The sequence below is a fragment of the Bubalus bubalis genome, chromosome 9 (assembly GCF_019923935.1).
Source record: "Bubalus bubalis isolate 160015118507 breed Murrah chromosome 9, NDDB_SH_1, whole genome shotgun sequence".
In the NCBI taxonomy this organism is placed as follows: domain Eukaryota; kingdom Metazoa; phylum Chordata; class Mammalia; order Artiodactyla; family Bovidae; genus Bubalus; species Bubalus bubalis.
In genome coordinates this window covers 101121790-101145708 of record NC_059165.1, presented here as the reverse complement: position 1 = coordinate 101145708, position 23919 = coordinate 101121790, and the positions used below count along the sequence as shown (strand labels likewise).

Below are 23919 nucleotides of genomic sequence, written 5' to 3'. Positions count from 1 at the left end.
TTAAAATACCTTAGTTGTCAACTTTACTTTAAACAAATGTGAGTAATGAAACTAATAACTATCATTTAGAATAATAAGAGAAAAATTAGTTGTAATGACATTTGAGAATAAATTATTCTTAAGAAACTCAGTGCTCTCATGAAGTACATGAGTATTTCCAAATATTGTTGATCCAAATGTAGGAAAATTTTGAAGTAGGGATAAGTACAAATAAAAAGCCTATATATCAGGTTGAGGAGAAAGCTTAATAAATCAATACACGGATTTATTTTAATGAAAATTCCAGGGAACAATGAAAAGAAGCAAATTTGATTCTGCAATGATCAAAGAATCACAATTTCTGATTCTGAGCCTTTGAGTCATGCCATCAAGGTCGCTTCATTTCCCCCAGCAGAGTTGGCCTTTTCTAACTAATATTTCAAAGAATCTCTTCAGAGCCCCCTTTATGTCTTTATTCCTTAGACTGTAGATAAAGGGATTCAGCATGGGTGTGACCACTGTGTACATCACTGAAGCTGCTGCACCTGATCTTGAACTGTGGGGAGCAGCAGGGCTAAGGTGCACTCCTAGGACAGAACAATAAAATAAACAGACAACTGAGAGGTGAGATGCACAGGTGGAAAATGCTTTATACTTTCCCTCAGTTGATGAGATTCCACGTATGCAAGAAACTATTTTAGAGTAAGAGTAAAGTATCCCAGCAAAAGGACCACCACCCAGCAAGGTAGCTGCAATATACAATACTATGTCATTAAGAAAGGTGTCAGAACAGGCAAGTTGTAAGACTTGATTGAGTTCACAGAAAAAGTGGGGTATTTTGAAGTCTGCACAGAAGGACAACCGCAACACCATTAACTTCTGTAACAAGGAGTACACGACACCCACGATCCAAGATATCAGAACCAGGAGACCGCAGAGTTGGGGGTTCATGATGAACATGTAGTGCAACGGGTGACAGATGGCCACAAACCGGTCATAGGCCATCACAGCCAGGAGAAAGTCATCTAAACTTGAGAAGAGTATGTAAAAGTATATCTGGATGATGCAGCCTTCAAAGGTGATCAATTTGCTCTGTGTCTGGATGTTCCACAGCATCTTTGGGACAGTGGTGGAAGTGAAGCTGATGTCTACAAAGACAGGTTGGAGAGAAAGAAGTACATGGGGGTGTGGAGGTGGGAGTCTGATATGGTGGCCAGGATGATAAGCAGGTTTCCAAACACAGTGATCAGGTACATGGACAGAAAAAGCCCAAATATGAGGGGCTGCAGCTCAGGTGCCTCTGAAAATTCCATGAGAATAAATTCTGAAATTTCTGAAATATTTTGTGGTTCCATGCCTTGTGTGTAACTACCAAGATATAGAATAATAACTTAATAACTTTTACACAAGTAAGCATTAGCAACCTAGCACGCATGCATGTTCAGTCACTTCCATCATGTCCAACTCTGTGATTCCATGAACTGTGGATTGCAAGGCTGCCCTGTCCATGGGATTCTCCAGGCAAGAATATTGGAGTGGATTGTCATTTCCTTCTCCAGGGGATCTTCCTGAAGCAGGGATCGAACCTGTGTCTTTTACTTCTTCTTCATTGGCAGGCAAGGTGTTTACCATTAGTGCCAACCCAACATAAATGCCATTACTTACATTTCACAGTCAGGACATTAACTTCAATAGGTATCAGTAGGGGGTGAGGCAAAGTCCTTTCTCATTTTTCTTATATGGCATCTTTTCTTTGTTATTCATGTTCTTTGAGCTTTAATCTCTCTTTGTAGGTTCAGTGGGCCCACTACTTCTGGTTTTGTTCTTTTACCAGCATTCAAAGCCCTCCCTAGACCATACTCTATAAATCATGTATATGCCATGACTCTTCATCCTTTTACACTGAATAACTTTCTTCATATGATTTTCTCATTTGTCATACATACATTTATTTAACTATACTCAGTTCAGTTCAGTCACTCAGTCATGTCCGACTCTTTGCAACCCCATGGACTGCAGCATGCCAGGCCTCCCTGTCCATCACCATCTCCCAGAATATACTCAAACTCATGTCCACTGAGTCAGTGATGCCATCCAACCATCTCATCCTCTGCTGTCCCCTTCTCCTCCTGTCTTCAATCTGCCTGGCATCAGGGTCTTTTCAAATGAGTCAGTTCTTCACATCAGGTGACCAAAATATTGGAGTTTCAGCTTCAGCATCAGTCCTTCCACTGAATATTAAGGACTGATTTTCTTTAGGATGGACTGGTTAGATCTCTTTGCAGTCCAAGGGACTCTCAAGGGTCTTCTATACTATGGTTCAAAAGCATCAGTTCTTTGATGCTCAGCTTTCTTTATAGTCCAACTCTCACATCCATACATGATGACTGGAAAAACCATAGCTTTGACTGGACAGACCTTTGTTCTCAAAATAATGTCTCTGCTTTTTAATATGCTGTCTATGTTGGTCATAACTTTTCTTCCAAGGAGCTAGCATCTTTTAATTTCATGGCAGCAGTCACCATCTGCAGTGATTTTGGAGCCCAAAAAAATAAAGTCTGACACGGTTTGCATTGTTTCCCCATCTATTTGCCATGAGTGACCCTTATGGCAGAAAGTGAAGAGGAACTAAAAAGCCTCTTGATGAAAGTGAAAATAGAGAGTGAAAAAGTTGGCTTAAAGCTCAACATTCAAAAGACAAAGATCATGGCATCTGGTCCCATCACTTCATGGGAAATAGATGGGGAAACGGTGGAAACAGTGTCAGACTTTATTTTTGTGGGCTCCAAAATCACTGCAGATGGTGACTGCAGCCATGGAATTAAAAGACGCTTACTTCTTGGAAGGAAAGTTATGACCAACCTAGATAGCATATTGAAAAGCAGAGACATTACTTTGCCAACAAAGGTCAGTCTAGTTAAGGCTATGGTTTTTCCAGTGGTCATGTATGGATGTGAGAGTTGGACTGTGAAGAAAGCTGAGCACCGAAGAATTGAGGCTTTTGAACTGTGGTGTTGGAGAAGACTCTTGAGAGTTTCTTGGACTGCAAGGAGATCCAACCAATCCATTCTGAAGGAGATCAGCCCTGGGATTTCTTTGGAAGGAATGATGCTAAAGCTGAAACTCCAGTACTTTGGCCACCTCATGTGAAGAGTTGACTCATTGGAAAAGACACTGATGCTGGGAGGAATTGGGGGCAGGAGGAGAAGGGGACGACAGAGGATGAGATGACTGGATGGCATCACCAACTCAATGGATGTGTGTCTGAGTGAACTCTGGGTGTTGGTGATGGACAGGGAGGCCTGGCGTGCTGCAATTCATGGGGTCGCAAAGAGTCAGACACGACTGAGTGACTGAACTTAACTGAACTGATGGGACCAGATGCCATAATTTTAGTTCTCTTAGGCTGAATTCTAAGCCAACTTTTTCACTCTCCTCTTTCTCTATCATTAAGAGGCTCTTTAGTTCTTCACTTTCTGCCATAAAGATGGTCATCTGCATACTGTACTCAGGCTTCAACAGTATATGCCACCATCATATGAGCAGGGGATGCACCTGCATAGCTCACTTTGTTTTTCCCAAATGTATGTGAATATTTGTGTACTTATTTACAAACACAGGGGCTTCCCCAGTGGCTCAGCAGTAAAGAATCAGCCTGCAATGCAGAAGACACAGTAGTTGCATATTCAATCCCTGGATGGGGAAGATGGGCAACCCACTCCAGTATTCTTGCCTGGAGAATCCCATGGACAGAGGAGCCTGGTGGACTACAGTCCATGGGGTCACAGAGAGTCACACATGACTGAAGAGACTGAGCATGCCTGCCTACACATTTAAGAAAATGGGAAGTCATTAAATAAAAATTAGTGGCAAAACTACAGAAATATACTACTATATACTATTTAATATATAGGATGTATTTAATATAGCCAATATTTTGCAATGTAAATGTGGAGTAATCTATAAAAAGAAGCTAATATAATTTGCTAAATCAATTATATTTCAGTTAAAAGCAATAATGGCAGTCAACATAAAGCCAGTTAAACAGGGAGATTTCATACAATTGTATTAAGGAAAACTAAATGGAACATCAAAAACTGATCAAAACATGGTATACAATAGCAGTAACTGAACAAGAGCAGTATGCATTAATAATTATTTTAGCTAAGACTTTCACTTAAGTGATTATAACATATAATGTATCCAGAATTTTTTGGCACATAGCAGTTTTTCCATTATTATTTGTTGAATGATTAGGAATTAGATTATATCAGATATGAACACTTAATACATAGGAAAGTTGCATTTCAATTGAGCTGGGAAAAGCTGAATTTTTGAATAAAAGCTGGAATAAATGACTGTCTTTCTGGAAGGAAATAAGGAACTTTTTTTGTTTTTAATCTAACACAGCTTCAGAAAATCAGGGTAAACTGTCCATTTCAGATGAACATACAACAAATTCATGTAAAATCTGCACTTGGAAAACTAAAATAACTAAAGCTATAAATTCAGAAAAAAAAAAAAAAGAAGAAGAAGAAGAACAATATAGGGGACTTTTCTGGTGGGCCAGTGGCTGATACTTTTTGTGAACCTATGGACTATAGGTTCTTGTCCATGGAATTTTTCAGATAAGGGTACTGGAGTAGGTTGCCATTCACTTCTCCAGGGGATATTCCCAACCCAGGGATCAAACTCAAGTCTCCTATGGCTCTTTCATTGGCAAGTAGGTAGATTCTTTACCACTGAGCCACCTGGGAAGACCCACCTAACACTAATGCAGCCAAATAAATAAATACATACTTTTTTAAAAAAAAGAATGATACATTAAATTCTATGAAACAGAAAATTTTTGGTCAAAAATATTCAGGAAAAACAAATCTAGAAAAATGTACAGATGAACCAGTTTGCAAGGCAGAAACAGAGACAAATGTAGAGAGAACAAACATATGGAAACTAAGAGGGGAAAGTGGGATAAGATGAATTGGGAGGTTGAGGCTGGCATATATATATACATATATATATATATATATATATGTATGTATAAACACAAAGAAGAAGAGTATTCTCTAATTTTGATAGAATAAAAGTGAAGTGTGGTACATTGGGGAAACAACTTGAAAAGAACTGTAAACATTAAAAACAGATGTTCTCTAATTCAGGGTTCCTCAGTCTCTGCACTACTGGATATTCTGAGCCAGGTCATTCTCTGTAGTGGTATGTTTCCTATATATTCTAGGATATTCAAAAGGATCCTTGCCCACCACCTACCTCATCCCAGTGTGATAGTGAAAAATGTCTAGGGGTGTAGTCAGTGTCCCCTGGGGGAATTAATCATCCTTGATTGAGAAGCACAGTTTTAGGTGAATAATATCAAATATTTGTAAATCTGTGCTATAATAGTAATTTGTTGAAAAATAATATGACAGACCCCCATGTATATGAGTATCATAGCCATGCCATGAAATGTTATACAGACACTAAAATAATGAAGCAGACTTATACTAGTTGATTGGAAGAAAGTCCTAAGGTATTGTTGATTTTAAAAAAGAGAGGAACAAACAGCAGAAAAAAATACCTCACTAAAACATAAAGAACATTTATGAGGTACACAGGATCATGTTCAAACATTTGTGAAAATGTATGTTAATATGTGTAAGTGCATAATATAGAACAAGAAGATTTAAAGGAAACTAAGAACTTATAGACAAAAATGTCTGTAAAAATGAAATTAGATTAAGTACATGTTTTATAAAAAAAAAGAATATGCAACAAAATTGAATGAAAATCTATGGCTAACTTATACAAAGATTAAAAATTATTAATTCACAGATACCGACATGGGTCATTAATTCAACATTAAAATTGCCAAAGACTTGAAAATGAAATAATATTGTAACCAAAGTGCTTTTAAAATGTGAGGATGGAGGAGTATTTAAATTATAATTTCATCTCATATAGAGACAGATGGATTCAAACATGCTTATCGAATATAATGGTGACATTTAGTCCAAAGGTCAAGATAAATATTTCCCAAATTATGGTGAAAGGTGATGAACTTTTAGAAAAGGATTTAGTCATAAGGCCACAAGGAGCATTAAGGAATAACAGAGATATAAAAACTAACTGGGAACATATATTAGTATAAAAGATTATTTATTACCGCTAAGGATTTTCGGTTTTGTTTAGAGCAAATATAGACACATGGAGAATATTAAAGTGGCAGCTAAATTAATGTAGTGGCAAGAATACACAGAAGAACTGTACAAAAAAGATCTTCACGACCAAGATAATCACGATGGTGTGATCACTCACCTAGAGCCAGACATCCTGGAATGTGAAGTCAAGTGGGCCTTAGAAAGCATCACTACGAACAAAGCCAGTGGAGGTGATGGAATTCCAGTTGAGCTATTCCAAATCCTGAAAGATGATGCTGTGAAAGTGCTGCACTCAATATGCCAGCTAATTTGGAAAACTCAGTAGTAGTCACAGGACTGGAAAAGGTCAGTTTTCATTCCAATCCCAAAGAAAGGCAATGCCAAAGAATGCTCAAACTACTGCACAATTGCACTCATCTCACACACTAGTAAAGTAATGGTCAAAATTCTCCAGGCCAGGCTTCAGCAATACATGAACTGTGAACTTCCAGATGTTCAAGCTGGTTTTAGAAAAGGCAGAGGAACCAGAGATCAAATTGCCAACATCCGCTGGATCACGAAAAAAGCAAGAGAGTTCCAGAAAAACATCTATTTCTGCTTTATTGATTATACCAAAGCCTTTGACTGTGTGGATCACAATAAACTGTGGAAAATTCTGAAAGAGATGGGAATACCAGACCACTTGACCTGCTCTTGAGAAACCTATATGCAGGTCAGGAAGCAACAGTTAGAACTGGACATGGAACAACAGACTGGTTCCAAAAAGGAAAATGAGTATGTCAAGGCTGTATATTGTCACCCTGCTTATTTAACTTCTATGCAGAGTACATCATGAGAAACGCTGGGCTGGAAGAAGCACAAGTTGGAATCAAGACTGATGGGAGAAATATCCATAACCTCAGATATGCAGATGACACCACCCGTATGGCCGAAAGTGAAGAGGAACTAAAAAGCCTCTTGATGAAAGTGAAAGAGGATAGTAAAGCTCAACATTCAGAAAACGAATATCATGGCATCTGGTCCCATCAATTCATGGGAAATAGATGGGGAAACAGTGGAAACAGTGGCTGACTTTATTTTTCTGGGCTCCAAAATCACTGCAGATAGTGATTGGAGCCATGAAATTAAAAGATGTTTACTCCTTGGAAGGAAAGTTAGGACCAATCTAGATAGCATATTCAAAAGCAGAGACATTACTTTGCCAACAAAGGTCCACCTACTCAAGGCTATGGTTTTTCCAGTGGTCATGTATGGATGTGAGGGTTGGACTGTGAAGAAAGCTGTGCACTAAAGAATTGATGCTTTTGAACTGTGGTGTTGGAGAAGACTCTTGAGAGTCCCTTGGATTGCAAGGAGATCCAACCAGTCCATTCTAAAGGAGATCAGTCCTGGGTGTTCTTTAGAAGGAAAGATGCTAAAGCTGAAACTCCAGTATTTTGGCCACCTCATGCAAAGAGTTGACTCACTGGAAAAGACTCTGATGCTGTGAGGGATTGGGGGCAGGAGGAGAAGGGGAAGACAGAGGATGAGATGGCTGGATGGCATCACTGACTGGATGGACATAAGTTTGAGTGAACTCCGGGAGTTGGTGATGGATAGGGAGGCCTGGTGTGCTGCAATTCATGGGGTCACAAAGAGTTGGACACGACTCAGCGGCTGAACTGTACTGAAGAATAAAAAAAGCAAGTGGAAGGGATATAATGTACAGTACTGTGACTAATAGTTAATAATACTCTATTGCATATTTGAAAGTTGCTAGGGAGCAGTAGATCCCAAAAGCTCTCATCACAAAAAAATTGCAATTGTGCTACGCATGCTGACAAATGCTAATTAGATTTATTGTGGTGGTCATTTAGCAATATGAACAAATATTGATTCATTGTGCTGTACAGCAGCAACAAATACATTTTATATGTCAACTACAACTTTATGGCCAAGAAACTAGAACATAAGCAACAGAAGCAATATTGTAACAAATTCAATGAAGACTTAGAATTAAAAACAAAAACAAAGAACTACCATAGACCCAGCAATCCTACTACTAGGCACATGCCCTGAGGAAACCAGGGCTGAAAAAAGATGCACGTACCCCAGTGTTCACTGCAGCACTACTTTCAATAGCCAGGACATGGGAACAACCTAGATGTCCATCAGCAGATGAATGGATAAGGAAGTTGTGGCACATATACACCATGAAGTATTACTCAGATATACAAAGGAATGCACCTGAGTCAGTTCTACTGAGGTGGATGAACCCGGAGTCTGTTATACAGTATGAAAAAAGAAAGAGAAAGACAAATACTGTATATTAACACATATATATGGAATTTAGAAAGATGGTACCAATGATCCTATATGCAGGGCAGTGAAGGAGACACAGACATCAAGAACATACTTTTGCACTCTGTGGAAGGAGAGGGTGGGATGCTTTGAGAGAACAGCATTGAAACTTATACATTACCATATGTAAAACAGATAGCCATTGGGAATTTGATGTGTGATGCAGAGCACCCACAGCTGGTACTCAGTGACAACCTGGAGGCATGGGGTGGGGAGGGAACTGGGAGCGGTGTTCAAGAGGGAGGGGAGACATTTATACCTATGGCCGATTCATGTCAATGTATGGTAAAAAAAAAATTACAATATTGTGCAGTAATTATCTGCCCATTAAAATTAAAAAAAATAAAAACAATGAAGAGAATACTATGAATGATAGATTTGACAGACAAAATTAATAAACTTTTATACAATCCCCACAAATATATCACACATATCTAAAGAACTGGGGGACTCCCTGGTGGATCACTGGGCAAAGAATCCACCTGCAATGCAGGAGACTAGATTCCAGGATGGGGAAGATCCCCTGGAGGAGGGAATTGCAACCCACTCCAGTGTTCTTGCCTGGGAAATTTCAGGAACAGAGGAGACTGGCGGGCTACAGTGCATGGGGTCGCAAAGAGTCAGACATGACTGAAATGACTGAGTACACACACATATAAAAGAACTAAATGGCAAACAGTCTGTTTTGTGTAAAGAAACAATTCTTTGTTTCAAAGAACAATAAAAAAAAGAATAACAGCACACTGGCACTACTATATAAAACAGCAGATTTCTATGAACTTTTTTTTGTTTGTTTAAATAAACTCTGAATGGCTAACAAGCACACAAATATATTCAGCCTCACAAAACAGAAAAAGACTCACCAACTTAAGAAACAAACTCACGGGTGCCTGGAGGAAGGGATAGTTAAGGGCTTTGGGAAGGTCATGTACACATTGCTATATTTCAAACGGATAACCACTTAAAACCTATTGTATAGCACATGGAACTCTGCTCAATGTTATGTGCCAGCCTGGATGGGAGGGGGTTTTGAGGGAGAATGGATAAATGTACATGTATAGCTGATTCCCTTCACTATTCACCTGAAACTATCACGATATTGTTAACTGAGTATACCCCAATACAAAATGCTTTTGGTGTTAAAAAAAAATAAAAAGAATAAAATTAAAAAGCAATTGCAAAGTGAAACTCATTAGCATACTTCTCACCAATGAAATAAAGATTTTCTAATGTAAATGCCCAGAGTTGAGCAAAGACATCCGGGTATGTACATTTCATACTCTGCTCTTGCAGGGAAGTATTTGCAAGCATTCATTGGTCTAGATCTACCTTCTTCAAGTGAAAATATAGTCTAATATATCTCATATTACAATTAAAAAAGTGGCCTCAATTCTCTGTATAACCTTTCATGAGTAATACCCTATTTGTCTACTCCTGTTGATTATTGATCTCTGGGGATTTATGATGTACTTTTCATAAAAGTATTTTATGTTTCCCATTTATTCTTTTAATTGAACTCCCACTATTACCATTTAATTGTCAACATAGAAAATTGCATTTTGGAATGCAATGTTCAATTTTATTTCTGACCATTATAAATAAATACATTAAATTATTAGGAAAGCCAACAAAAGACTGTAGTGATTTCTGGTACCTGTGTATGTTAGACTGCCTCACAGGTGACCTCAGGTACATGTTCTTGGCTTCTCTCTTCACTGATCCTCTCCTGTAGTATCTGTGGAGCTCTCAGACTCACCTGCTCGGAAACTTTGAGAGAAGACTTCTGTGTGGAAGTCCAAATTCTCCCCTAAATAGTTGATGATGCAGCCCCAAGTTATGTCTAATTACAAGACAAGAAGAGATCAAGTATGGGTTTCTCAGTGAGATTTAGGTCTGCAAAAGCAACAACTACATCCTGTCCAACCAAAGCGGCACAGGCTGAGGGACTGCAGCAGAGGAAATATTGACAGCTTCCTGTGTCAGCTCATTAGGCATGTTTATCGTTTGTTACTCTATGTGATTTCCCTTAAGGACACGGGGCTGGACAGAACGGACTCTTTATTCTGTTGATTCTCTGTTCCTAGGAGACTGCATTATAAGTTAGGTGAATTCAGTTTTTATCACTCCTTCTCCTTTAACTTTTCTGCTTCCAAAGCTCTAAGCCTCCCAGGACCTCATCACATCCCTGAGTTCAAATTCTCTCAAAAGTGTAATATTGAGAACTTGTCTTAACTGAGTCACATGGGTCTTCAAAGCTTTGATTGGTGGTGGGGACATAACCCTTGGAATCTCTAAAAATTGCTACTCACCTCATCAAAGACAAAGTAATTTTGTATATATTTTAAATATAAAAATTGGGCATTATACTATCTGGATTCATGATAGCTTTCCAAGCCACTAAGACATTTCCCAGATATATCAGAAGTTATGAGCTATCATTTAGTCCCTCATTATAAACTGCTTATAATTATAAGAGAGATATTTATATGTTGTTATGCACCATAACAGAACATAACAGGGAAGCCTGGTATGCTGCAGACCAAGGGGTTGCAAAGTGTGTGTCACAACTTAGACACTGAACAGCAACAAGAGGGGGGCAGGGTTCACTGAGGCATGCCAGTGTGTATGCTTGTAATAACAGAAACAGCAAAACAGGAGTTAAAGCCAGAGAAACAGATCCAGAATTATAAAAATTAACCCTTCCAGGTTACAGGGTTACAGAAGGAGCAAATTTTAGATGAAGGGGTTCAACATGGGTGTGACCACAGTGTGCATCACAGAGGCTATCGCACTTGAATGTGAGCTATGGGTAGCAGCAGAGCTAAGGTACAATCCTAGGCTCATACAATAAAACAAGGAGACAACTGAGAGGTGAGATGCACAGGTGGAAAATCCTTTAAATTGCCCCTGAGCAGGAAACTATTTTAGAGTAAGTGTAAAGGATACCAGCAAAAGGATCACTACCCAGTAGGAAAGTTGCAAGATAGATCATCATGTTATTAAGAAAAGTATCAGAACTGGCAAGTTGTATCACCTGATAGAGTCCACAGAAAAAGTGGGGAATTTCCAAATCTGGACAGAAGGACAATTGCAACACCATTAATCTGTGTAACAAGGAATATATGGCACTCACTATCCAGGGTACCAGACGCAGTAGTCCACAGAGCTGAGGGTACCAGACACAGTAGTCCACAGAGCCGAGGGCTCATGATGACTGTGTAGTGCAGGGGGTGGCAGATGGCCACAAACCACTCACAGGCCATCACAGTCATCAGGAAGTCATCTAATGTTGCAAAAAGTATGTAAAAATACATCTGGGCGATGTAGCCTTCATAGGTTATGGCTTTTCTCTCAGTCTGAATATTCATCAGCATCTTTGGGATCATGGTAGAGGTGAGACAGATGTCTACAAAAGACAGGTTGGAGACGAAGAAGTACATGGTGGTGTGGAATTGAGGGTCTGAGCATAGGGCCAGGATGAAGACCAGGTTTCCAAACACAGTTATCAGGTACATGGAGAGGAAAATCCCAAATATGAGGGGCTGCAGTTCTGGTGCCTCTGAGAATCTGAGAAGAAGAAATTTAAAACTTTGTGCGTTGTTCCCTGGTTCCATGTGCTGGAGTTGACTACCAGGAGAAAGGAAAATAACATAATTACTTTTCACACATACGGGCATAATTCACATATCTGAACTACTTCAATATCTATTGTGACATCAAGAAACTGATTTTACTATTTTATGTATAGATAAGTTCTCTTTGAGAGTATGTGTACTAAACCACTTCAGTTGTGTCCGAATTTGTGCGAAGACCCCATGCAATGCAGCCTATGAGATTGCTCTGTCCATGGTATTCTCCAGGCAAAAATACTTGAGTGGGTTGCCATGCCCTCCTGCAGGGGATCTTCCTGACCCAGGGATCAAACCCCAGTCTCTTAAGTCTCCTGCAGGTTCTTTACCACCAGCATCACCTGCTATACCTCCAATTTATCTGTAACTAGGGATTTTTGTCCCATTCTCAGCATATTTACAAAAAGGTCATATATTCTACACAGCTTTAATGCAAAATTCTTTCATGCATTTGAGAAATACATATTGAGTACCAACATGATCCAAGCAATAAGTAGAGATGATGAAAAACAAATCTCCCACAATTCAAGGATGTTGAGAGATAATGAGCAAATAAAGTATTATATAATATGTTAGGTGAAGACAGATGCTATGAAAAAAACAAAACCAGTTATGAAGGAGAGAGTTGTAGGAGGTGTTATTTTGTACTGAGTGTTCAGGTAAGGTAAGCAAACAAGAAGATATTTGAGCATTAGACTTCAAGAAAGAGAGGGAAGAATCTAGTACTGTATCAGGAGAAGGGTGTGCCTGCAGAGGGAACGGCCACTGCAAAGGATTAGAGAAAGATGCTGGTTCCACATGTTCAAACCCAAAAAGGAAGCCAGTGGGTAAGAGAATAAGAAAGAGGGGGAATGATTAGAAATGGTGTCAGGCATGCTGAGGAGCAAGGTGGCCTCCCTGCTACAGCTGAACCTTCAGTCCACAGAGACTGCCTCCTTACATATTCTCCATTTTCTTGCAAAAATATCATGTGAATTAAAGTAGATGACATCCTTAGTAGTATACCATCTTTGACTGAATTCTTGCCTCTGTATTATAAGTCCTCTTATTATATAAGCCCAAGTGCCTCTGCTTGAAGAATTGTTCTCAATCCACAAGGTGTGAATTAACAAGAACTAACAAGAACTCCTGGGCTGTGTAACTCCATGCATTTCTCACCTATAATGAGCATCCTTAGGCCATGAGTTCTGACATCTCAAGTTGGTCAAATCAGATTATCTTTCCTGTATAGAATGTATAAATGGTACTAGAAATTCCAGTTCGTGAACTTCTAATGGACCAATAAATTTGGGGTTCTTTTTCTACATGGCCACTTTCTTCTTTATATTTGAAAAATATTAAGAGTATGAGAAAGAGAGAGGGGAAAAAAAATAGAGAGGAAAGTTAAATGGACCAATGAAGATTAGGGGAGAAAATTTCCAATAGCCCAAATGTATCCTGAGACAATACAGTGAAGAAAAGCTTCCTTGGTTTGGCAACATTCCAAATCCAGTGACATCTCCTTGATGCCCGGGAAAAATAATAAAGTGAAAATTTTCTTTTCCAAGGACAAAAATGGTTATATCTTTATGATGTGAAAGAACTTGCAGATTGAATATCCTAAAAGAAAAATAAGCAAAAGGAATAAAGTAACATTTCAAAGCAGGAAACACAAAACACAACAAAAGTTGGAAATGTTTTATATGAAGCAGCAGAAGATTTCTTTTTTCCTTGAGGCTTATCCTTATTTGTCTACTCCTGCTGGTAAATATGGGCTTCCCTAATGGCTCAGCAGGTAAAGAATCTGCTTGCAATGTAGGAGACACAGGAGATGCAGGTTCAATCTCTGAGTCAGGAACATCCCCTGGAGGAGGAAATGGGAACCCACTCCAATATTCTTGCCTGAAACGTCCATTGGACAGAGGAGTCTGGTGGACTGTAGTCCAAAGGGTTGCAAAGAGCTGAACATGACTGAATGACTAAGCATATACATGCACATTAATAAATACAATTCATAGACTTACTGCCTAATTTTACTGAAAACATTTTATGTCTATCATTTCTTTTTTCTAATTTAACTTCCATTAACACCATTTAATTGTCAGCATCAACACTTGCATTTCCGAGTGCAATGTTCAGTTTATTTTTAGACAATAAATAAATATACACTAAGATAAGGAAAGCCCGCAAACAACCACAGTGACCTCTGGGCTATGCTACAGTGGTCTTCAGGTGACCTCATGTACAGGTTCCTGGCTTCCGTCCTCTTTCACCCTCTCCTAAAGTGTCTGTTCAGCTCTTGGACTCACCTGCCTGCAGAATCTGAGAGCAAGCTTTCTGCGTAAAAGGAAAATGACTTACGATGCGGAACAAACTTTTGTCCACGAACAAGACAACAGGTGGAATTCTAGCCAGATACAGAGCTGCAAAAGCAAGGATCACATCCTAGTCAAACAGCTATGGCACAGGCTGAGGGACGGCAGGAGAGCAGGTATTTACATCTTCCTGTTGCTGCTGCTGTTAAGTCGCTTCAGTCGTGTCCAACTCTGTGTGACCCCATAGACGGCAGCCCACCAGGCTCCGCCGTCCCTGGGATTCTCCAAGCAAGAACACTGGAGTGGGTTGCCATTTCCTTCTCCAATGCATGAAAGTGAAAAGGGAAAGTGAAGTCGTTCAGTCGTGTCCGACCCTTAGCGACCCCATGGACTGCAGCCTACCAGGCACCTCCATCCACGGGATTTTCCAGGCAGGAGTACTAGAGTGGGTTGCCATTGCCTTTATGTCAGCTCATTAAACATGTTTTCCTACTGTGACTCCAATCTATAAGTACAGGACTTCCTTTGGAGACACTGGTCTGGGCAGAATGGATTTTTTTTTTCTTTTTCCTGCTGATTCTCTGTTCATAGAAGACTGCTTTATAAGTTAGGTGAATTCAGTTTTTACTGCTCCTTCTCTAGTAATTCTCCTGCTTCCAAAGCACTTTAAGCCTCCTAGCACCTCATCACCTCCTTGAGTTCAAATTTTCTCAAAAGTATATTATTGAAGATTTTTCTTAAATAGGTCACATGTGTCTTCAAATCTTTGATTTGTGGTGGGGACACAATCACCAAAGTTTCTGGAAATAACTATCCCTCTCTTCAAAAAGGTGGATAGCTTTTCTCCTTTAGTATAAAATCTTGGGTATTATATTCCCTGGATTCATAATGGTTTTTCCAAGCCATTTGAGAGTTTTCTACTTACATCACAAGTTCAGAGCTGTCATTTAGTCCTCAATATAAAATATTTGCAATTATAAAAGAGATACTGAGCTGAAACTCCATTACTTTGGCCACCTCATGCAAAGAGTTGACTCATTGGAAAAGAGTCTGATGCTGGGAGGGATTGGGGGCAGGAGGAGAAGGGGATGACAGAGGATGAGATGGCTGGATGGCATCACTGACTCGATGGACATGATTCTGAGTGAACTCTGGGAGTTGATGATGGACAGGGAGGCCTGGTGTGCTGCAATTCATGGGGTCACAAAGACTCGGACACGACTGAGGGACTGAACTGAACTGAACTGAGCTATTATTATGCCCCATAAACTAGATTATCAGATTATGTGTATGCATGTCTTAGTCGCTCAATCATTCTGATTCTTTGTGACCCCATGGACCGTGGCCTGCCAAGCTCCCCTGTCCATGGGATTTCCCAGGTAAGAATACTTGAGCAGCCATTCCCTTTGCAGGGGGTCATCCTGACCCAGGGATTGGACCCGGGACTCCTGCTTGCAGGCAGATTTTTTTCCCATCTGAGCCACCAGTTAAACCCTTGCATATTATAGAGATTGTCAAATTTAATTTTAAAACCAGTATATTCTATGAAATAGTGCTTTTATGAGCATCATTTTTCATTGTCAAATTAGGACTCAGTGGGATTTAATGTTTTACTCAAAAGTATAAACCAAGTAAGGGATGGAGTCTGACTGGAATCCCTCAGTTCTGGAACTCTGGGGCAGTGATTCAATCTGAGACTATTTAGTTCTTGGAATTACTTTACAGTATCTGAAAGGATGCTGCTAATATTCTATAAACCACAGAACATTAGCAGCATTAGTTGGAGAAGACTCTTGAGAGTCCCTTGGACTGCAAGGAGGTCTAACCAGTCCATCCTAAAAGAAGTCAGTCCTGAATATTCATTGGGAGGACTGATGCTGAAGCTGAAACTCCAATACTTTGGCCACTTTATGTGAAGAACTGACTTCTTGGAAAAGATGCTGATGATGAGAAATATTGAAGGCAGGAGGAAAAGGGAACAACAGAGGATGAGATGGTTGGATGGCATCACCGACTTGATGGACATGAGTTTGACCAAGCTCCAGGATATGATGAGGGACACGGAAGCCTGGCGTGCTGCAGTCCATGAGTTGCAAAGAGTTGGACACGACTGAGTGACAGAACTGAACTGAACAGCACCCAATATAAACAATTATCCTGTTCCAAATCAATAGTAAGATGGTGAGAATCCCTTTTCTAGATCAAAATATTTCTAAATTCATTGTACATACAAATCACCAAGGTTTTTAGTTCAATGCAAACTCTGATTCACCAGGTCTCTTGTCAACCCAGGGACCCTGTTTCTGACAAGCTCCCAGGTGTTGTTGATGCTGCAGGTCCAGGTCTGTGAATCATGCTTTGGTAGCAAGAAAGTGGTTCTGTGTTGGAGTCAGGTATACACAGTTTTGGGCTTCCCTGGTGGCTCAGACCGTAAAGAATCTGCCTCCAAAGCTGGAGACTTGGGTTCGATCCCTGGGTCAGGATGATCCCCTGCAGGAGGACATGGCAACCCACTCCAGTATTATTGCCTGGATAATTTCATGGACAGAGGAGATTGGTGGGCTACAGTTCATGGGGTCACAAAGAATCAGACATGACTAAGTCACTAACACTTTCACTTTCACTATTCAGTTTAATCTTCTTCACCAAAAATCTTTTATATATATAATTTTGAAAATGTTTTTCACATGCTTTATAGGTGATTACACAGAATGTATCATTTTAAACACAGCAACCAATCCTTTTCCCTAATGAGAATAGGATGTTTTCCCAAGAACACCAAAATCCAAACTTCAGTGAATAGATACAGGGCATGAAAGTGAAATATTTTGCTTAGTAATACAAAGTGTAGTTTAAATTTTCTACCTATTGACTTTTTCCCCTGACTCAAAGGTCATGTTAAGTGAATGTATTCAGATGTGTTCTTCTGTGTAAACTCCACTTGGAAATCTGTAGTTGACTAACACTTGCCAGTAACTAGGGTAAGTACTGTGGACATTGGTAAATAAGAGAACAGGATCCTAAAGAGAAGAAAAAAATCTGAATAACCACCTCTAAAGCAAACTATAGGTTAAAGTCTCCATTGTCAAGACCAATTAAAGGAAATAATTTACATAAGCAAATAAGGCAATAATTAAGGAATGGTGTGTGCAAAATTAAAACTATAGTCAATTTTCCTCTGATATTAAATTACATAAAATACCTTGGCTAGTAAGTGTAGCTTTTTTCCTCACTGTGGTTCTATTACTTATAACAATTCTTTCAATAACACAAGAGAAAAAAGTATTTGGGATGATATATATCATTTGAGAAGAAATAATTCTTAAGAAATCCATGTTATCCATGAAAAAAATGGGGATTGTAAATATTGTGAATCAAGTTTGGGAAGATTTTTGAGAAATTTAAAATTGGACAAAGGGGAAAATTGTTTATAAATCAGACAGAGAAAAAACTTATAAATGTGAGTTGCTTCACTGCTATGAAGAATTTGAATCAAAGAAATGAAAATTTCAGGGAATAGAGGGAGTGAGCAATTTCTACTTCTACACTCTGATCAAAAATATCAAATTCTGGCCAAATACTTTGCATCCTGCAAAAGTGGGAATTTCTTTGATGCTATGACTGTTAGTCCTTTTATACCTGTCATTCCAAATAATATTTTCAGAGCCTTCTTTATGTCTTTGTACCTTAGACTGCAGATCTGAAGGGGTTTGACATGGGTGTGAACACAGTGAACATCATTGAGGCAAATGCACTCGGCTCTGAGCAGAAGGGTTTGTGGAGCAGCAAGGCTGAGGTACCAGAGAAGGCAATGGCACCCCACTCCAGTACTCTTGCCTGGAAAATCCATGCACGGAGGAGCCTGGTAGGCTGCAGTCCACGCAGTCGCTAAGAGTCAGATACAACTGAGCGACTTCACTTTCACTTTTCACTTTCATGCATTGGAAAAGGAAATGGCAACCCACTCCAGTGTTCTTGCCTGGAGAATCCCAGGGATGGGGGAGCCTGGTGGGCTGCCGTCTGTGGGGTCACACAGAGTCGGACACAACTGAAGTGACTTAGCATGTCTGAGGTACAAGCAAAGCTCATACAATAAAGCAAGGATAGAACTGAGAGGTGAGAGGCACAGGTGAAAAGCACTTTATACTTCTCCCAAGTTGATGGCATTACACGTATAGAGGAAACTTTCTTAGAATATGGATAAAGGATCCCAGGCAAGAGATCACCACTCAGGAATATTACAGTTTCAAAATACATCACCATGTCACTAAGAAAGGTGTTACAGTTGGCAAGTTGGACATCCTGTTTGATTTCATAGGAAAAGTGGAGTATTTTCAAAGTTGTACAGAAGGACAGTTGTGACCCTATTCATCTTTGTAGCCAGGAATACAGGACACTCATGAATCGAACACCAGAACCAGTAGTCCACAGAGCAGAAGGTTCGGGGTTATAGAATAGTGCAGGGGTTGATGGATGGCCATGAAGTGGTCATAGGCCTTTGTGGTCAGGAAAATGTTGTCCAAATCTACAAAGAGTGGGTGAATGTATAGTTATAGGTTATGATTTTGCCTTCTTTGGGATGATGGTTAAGGTGAAACATATCTAAAAAGAACAAAGTAGAGAAGAATAATTACATGGGTGTGTGGTAGTAGGAGTCAGAGACGGTGGCCAGGATGATGGGCAGTTTTTGTCCTTTAATTTATTTGGCTGCACAGGGTCATAGTTGTGGTGTATGAGATCTTCACTGCAACATGTGAGATTTTTAGTTGTGACCTGTGGGATCTAGTTTCCCAATCAGGAATCTAACCTTGAGCCCCTGCATTGGGAGTGTGGAGTCTTAGCCACTGGACCATCAGGGAACTCTCAGGATAAGCAGGTTTTCAAACACAGTGATCAGGTACATGGACAGGAAACTCTCAAACATGAGGGACTGCAGTTTTGATTCCTCTGATATTCAAGAGGAAGAAATTGTGAATTTGGGTATCATTTCCTGGTGCCATGTAGTCCTTACCAATGTTTGTTGATTTTTGTCTCTTTAACAATAGGCATTCTGACCAGTGGGAAATGTATCTCACTTGGTTTTGAATTCCAGTTCTCTGAAGATGTCAAAGCTCTTTTCATGAGCCTGTTGACCATCTGTATGTATTCCTTGGGGAAAAAAAAAGTCTATTGAAGGTCCTTTACCTGTCTTTAATTTGGTTGTTTATGTTTTTAATTAAGTTGGCTGAATTCTTTTTTGAATAACAGTCCCTTATCGGATGTACAATGTGCAAATACCTTTTCCCACGAGTAGGTTTCCTTTTAGATTTGTGGCTGGTTTCCTTCACTGCAGAGCTTTTCTATTTGACATAGTTCTGTTTATTTTTACCTTTATATTTCTTGCCTGGGGAAATATAGCCCCCCCTCAAATATTTCTAAAACTGAAGTTAAGGTGTTACTGCCTATGTTTTATTTTATGATTTTTTCATGATCATATGATCATAATGAGTTTTTATTTTATGTTTTATGTATTTTATTTAGTTTTATATATTTTATTTATTTTATGTGTTTATTTTTTATTTTATTTTATGATTTTTATTTTATGATTTATGAAGTTAAGGTGTTGCTGCCTATGTTTTATTTTATGTTTCAGACCTCACATTTAAGTCTTTAGCCTACATTGAGTTTATCTTTGTATGTAATGTGATAGAGTGGTTCAGTTGCATTCTTTTCCCTGAAGTTGTCCAGTTCCAAAAATATTCTTCTTCATTTTGTGATTGTTACCAATGAAGTAGCTACAGTTATTTTTAATGCTTTTTCCTTTAAGCATTGTACTCTAATTGTTAACAACCTTGTCTGAGATACAGTTTCAATTTTCTGATTCTATCTATCACCTTATTCAGTCTTTGGGTACTTTTTTTTTTTTTTCATTTTAAATAGAAGACAGCATTTCAATATTGCTTATGAAATAGTTCTGGGTGTTGAACTCCAATAGCTTTTCTGTATCTGTGAGATAACCTTTCTTTCTCTCATATCAGAAGGATAACTTTTCTGGATATTTTGGTTGACAGTTTTTATATAACAATATTATAAGTAAGATATTTCATTGACCTGATGATAAATTTGCTCATAGCCTAATGATGATACCTTTGTAGGTTACTCTTCTTTTTTCTGGCTGCCTATAACATTCTTTCTTTGCCATCATCTTTGCTGGGGGAATCCTGAAAATGGTGGGCTCTCTTGCCCCTTCCAGGGTGACCAAGGTTGAGGGCTACACCATCTGTACTACCTGGCTCTCTGTGGCTCTAGATGTTGCTGCATCCAGGAGGCCAGGGTCACATGTACCACCTCCACTGATGCTACCAGTTCCCTCTGGGGCAATGGGCTCAATTGCCTCAGCTGTGCGGCTGAGACCAGGATCACTGCCTCTGTTGTTCTCCCAGTTCCATCTCCTCTAGGTGAAAAATCCATTCACCTTCAGATGTACAACAGTGTGTATCTCTTGTGCCCTGACATGTTGGGTAGAACAACTTTGTTTAGTTATGGATGTTTTACTAGTTGTAGATTGAAGAGGTGAGACACAGGGAGCGTCTTCTGCCACCATGATGCTGACATCACCAATGATAAACTATGTTTCCTACAAGTTGCAAGATTAAAATGCATACATAAGTGGAGTAGAGTATCATATATTAGTGAAGACAGAATTGCCACATGGCTGCATATAACCTCCTGGATGAGCTTTTGTAGAGCTGTAATGTATAAAATTACAAGTGCATGTAGACTTATGAGGAGCCCAGAAGAGATCAAAACAATTCAATATTAAAGCTCACTTCATAATAAAGGCATTACATTCAAACATTTACTATTAGGGTGAGTGGTTATGCAGCAATAACTGAGTAAAATATAAAATTGTACAGAATTGAGGGTGATTATAATAATTTTATCATTCTATGCATTTATTCTGATATTTAAAAATAGCATTCAACATTCCTGCCTTTCAATTTTATTACAGAAAATGGTGTTAAAAAGTACTCCATTGCAGTTTCCTCCCTGTTAAGCAGTAGATTGGTAGATGTGTTTGGTTGCATAAATTGTGACCTGATTCACATGACTGGATAGGCGGTCAAGTTCTCTAGTGAGTCACCTTTGATCATGAGGTACACATACATATACATATATAAAGAGTTGACTCTTGAGTAATGCAGGGGTTGGGGCAATGACACCCTGTGCAGTTGAAAATCTGCCTATAACATTGCAATCAATGCTCCTTATCCACAGTTCCATACTCTATGATTCAATCAACCCTCTTATAAAATTATATAAATTGCATTAGATTTCACTTGTACTTTTTTTATATGAGTAATTCATCTCATGACTATTCTTTCAGGAAAACAAGGCAAAAATTACTCGGGATGATATATGTTATTTAAGAAGAAATTCTTTCTCATGTTACTCCATAAAAAATGAGAATGTCCAAATATTTCATACCCAGAGTTTGGAGAATTTTGAAATAGAAAAAAAAACAAAACTTTTTAAAAATGCCTATATAATAGACTGAGGAGGAAGCTTAATAAAGTGAGTAACTGGATTTGTATAGAGAGCTTGAATTAAAATAAAATGGATATTCCAAGAAACAAAGAGGAGTGAATTTTATTACACAATGGACAAAGAATCACAACTTCTGGTTGCAGGACTATTTTCTGTGAAATCAAGGGCAGTTCATCACCCCCAGGGCAATTGACTGCTTTGTGACTGCCATCCCATTGAATCTCTTCAGAGTTCTTTTTATGTCATTCTTGCTCAAAAAGCAGATAAAGGGGTTCAGCATGGGTGTGGTTGTGATGAACAAATAAATGATGCAGAAAAAAAGTGATAAACTTTTGTTTCGTATTTGACTGTCTAATGAAATTGTGGAAATGGCTTCGGTTGCCAAGTTGGTACTTTTTTCCCAGAGAAATAGTACAACTCATGATTTTTCTTTTAGTAAACTGAAAAATAAATTGTTCAATATAAAACATTTCGCTTCAGAAGAAATTATTCCCAAGGAATGCATGAAGAGTCATGAGGTAAATGGGAATTTCCATATATTCCACTTAAGTTTGCAAATCAATTTGTGGCAGTAGCAAAATGACAAAGGAAAAAAGATAGCAAATAGCATAAAGGTTAGTCAAGAGAGCTAGTTAACTTGTATAAAGAAGTTGAAATGAAATAAATGGACATATCAGGCAGTAAATTGAAGGAGGAAGTGCTCTTTTCACAATCTGATCAGAAAATCACAATTTTAGCCTCTAAGGCATTGCATCTTGCAAAAATCAACACTTCTTCTGCCTCAACACAATTGGTTCTAATATAATTGCCATTCTAAAGAATTTTCTCAGAGCCCTCTTTATGTCTTTATTCCTCAGACTGTAGATGAAGGGGTTCAGCATGGGTGTGACCACAGTGTACATCACCGAGGCTGTTACACTTGAATGTGAATTGTGAGTAACAGCAGGGGTAAAGTACACTCCTAAGATTGTACAATAAAATAAGGAGACAACCGAGAGGTGAGATGCACAGGTGGAAAATGCTTTATACTTCCCCTGAGCTGATGAGATTCTATGTATGGAGGAAACTATCCTAGAGTATGAGTAACATGTCCCAGCAAATGGACCACCACCCAACAGCCCAACTGCAAAGAACATCATGGTTTTATTTAGAAAGGTGTCAGAACAGGCAAGTTGGATCACCTCTTTGAATTCACAGAAGAAGTGGGGGATTTCCAAGACTGTACAGAAAGACAGGCGCAGGGCCAGTAAAGTTTGTAACAAGGAATTCAGGGCACCTATCATCCAGGACACCAGAACCAGCAGTGCACACAGCCGGGCGTTCATGATGACTGTGTAGTGCAGTGGGTGACAGATAGCAACATACCGGTCATAGGACATGACGGTCAGGAGGAAGTCATCCAACTGTACAAATAGTAGGAAAAAATATATCTGAGTGAAGCAGTCTTCATAGGAAAGGACTTTGTTTTGTGTTTTTATATTCACCAGCATTTTGGGGATGGTGGTGGAGATGAAACAGATGTCCACAAAGGACAGGTTGGAGAGGAAGAAGTACATGGGGGTGTGGAGGTGGGAGCCTGAGATGACGGCCAGGATGATGAGCAGATTTCCAACCACAGTGACCAGGTACAAGGAGAGGAAAAGCCCAAATAGGAGGGGCTGCAGTGCTGGTTCCTCTGAAAATCCCAGAAGAATAAATTCTGAAATTTGTGTTTTGTTGCCTGGTACCATATTTTGGTGGCCACTATTAGGAAACAAAAAAAGAACATGATTAATTTTTGCACGTGTGGGCATTAACATAGTGAAAAGCTGTAAATTACACATTTCTATAGTATTCAAGGTATCTTCTATGACATCTGTGATTAGAAATTCATGTTTCACACTCAGGCTTTTGGCCAACAGATCATGTATTACCTAGTTTAAATGCAAAATTCTTCCACACATTTGAGGAATTTATTTTGAATACTGACTGTCTTCTGGGGTGAATGTATAGGAT

At 39.1% G+C, this 23919-nt stretch overlaps 1 protein-coding gene and 2 pseudogenes across 1 annotated transcript; all 3 read right to left on the bottom strand.

Annotated features, from left to right (window-relative positions):
- Nucleotides 1-378: 378 nt before the first annotated feature.
- LOC102404529 lies at nucleotides 379-1334 on the bottom strand (annotated as a pseudogene).
- Nucleotides 1335-11207: 9873 nt separating this feature from the next.
- On the bottom strand, nucleotides 11208-20847 carry LOC112587085 (annotated as a pseudogene).
- A 1841-nt stretch (nucleotides 20848-22688) lies between these two features.
- LOC102402596 (olfactory receptor 7A17-like) lies at nucleotides 22689-23654 on the bottom strand. The gene has a single exon (XM_006040088.4). It carries the CDS (start codon nucleotides 23652-23654, stop codon nucleotides 22689-22691), a length of 966 nt encoding a protein of 321 aa, XP_006040150.4.
- Nucleotides 23655-23919: the final 265 nt, after the last annotated feature.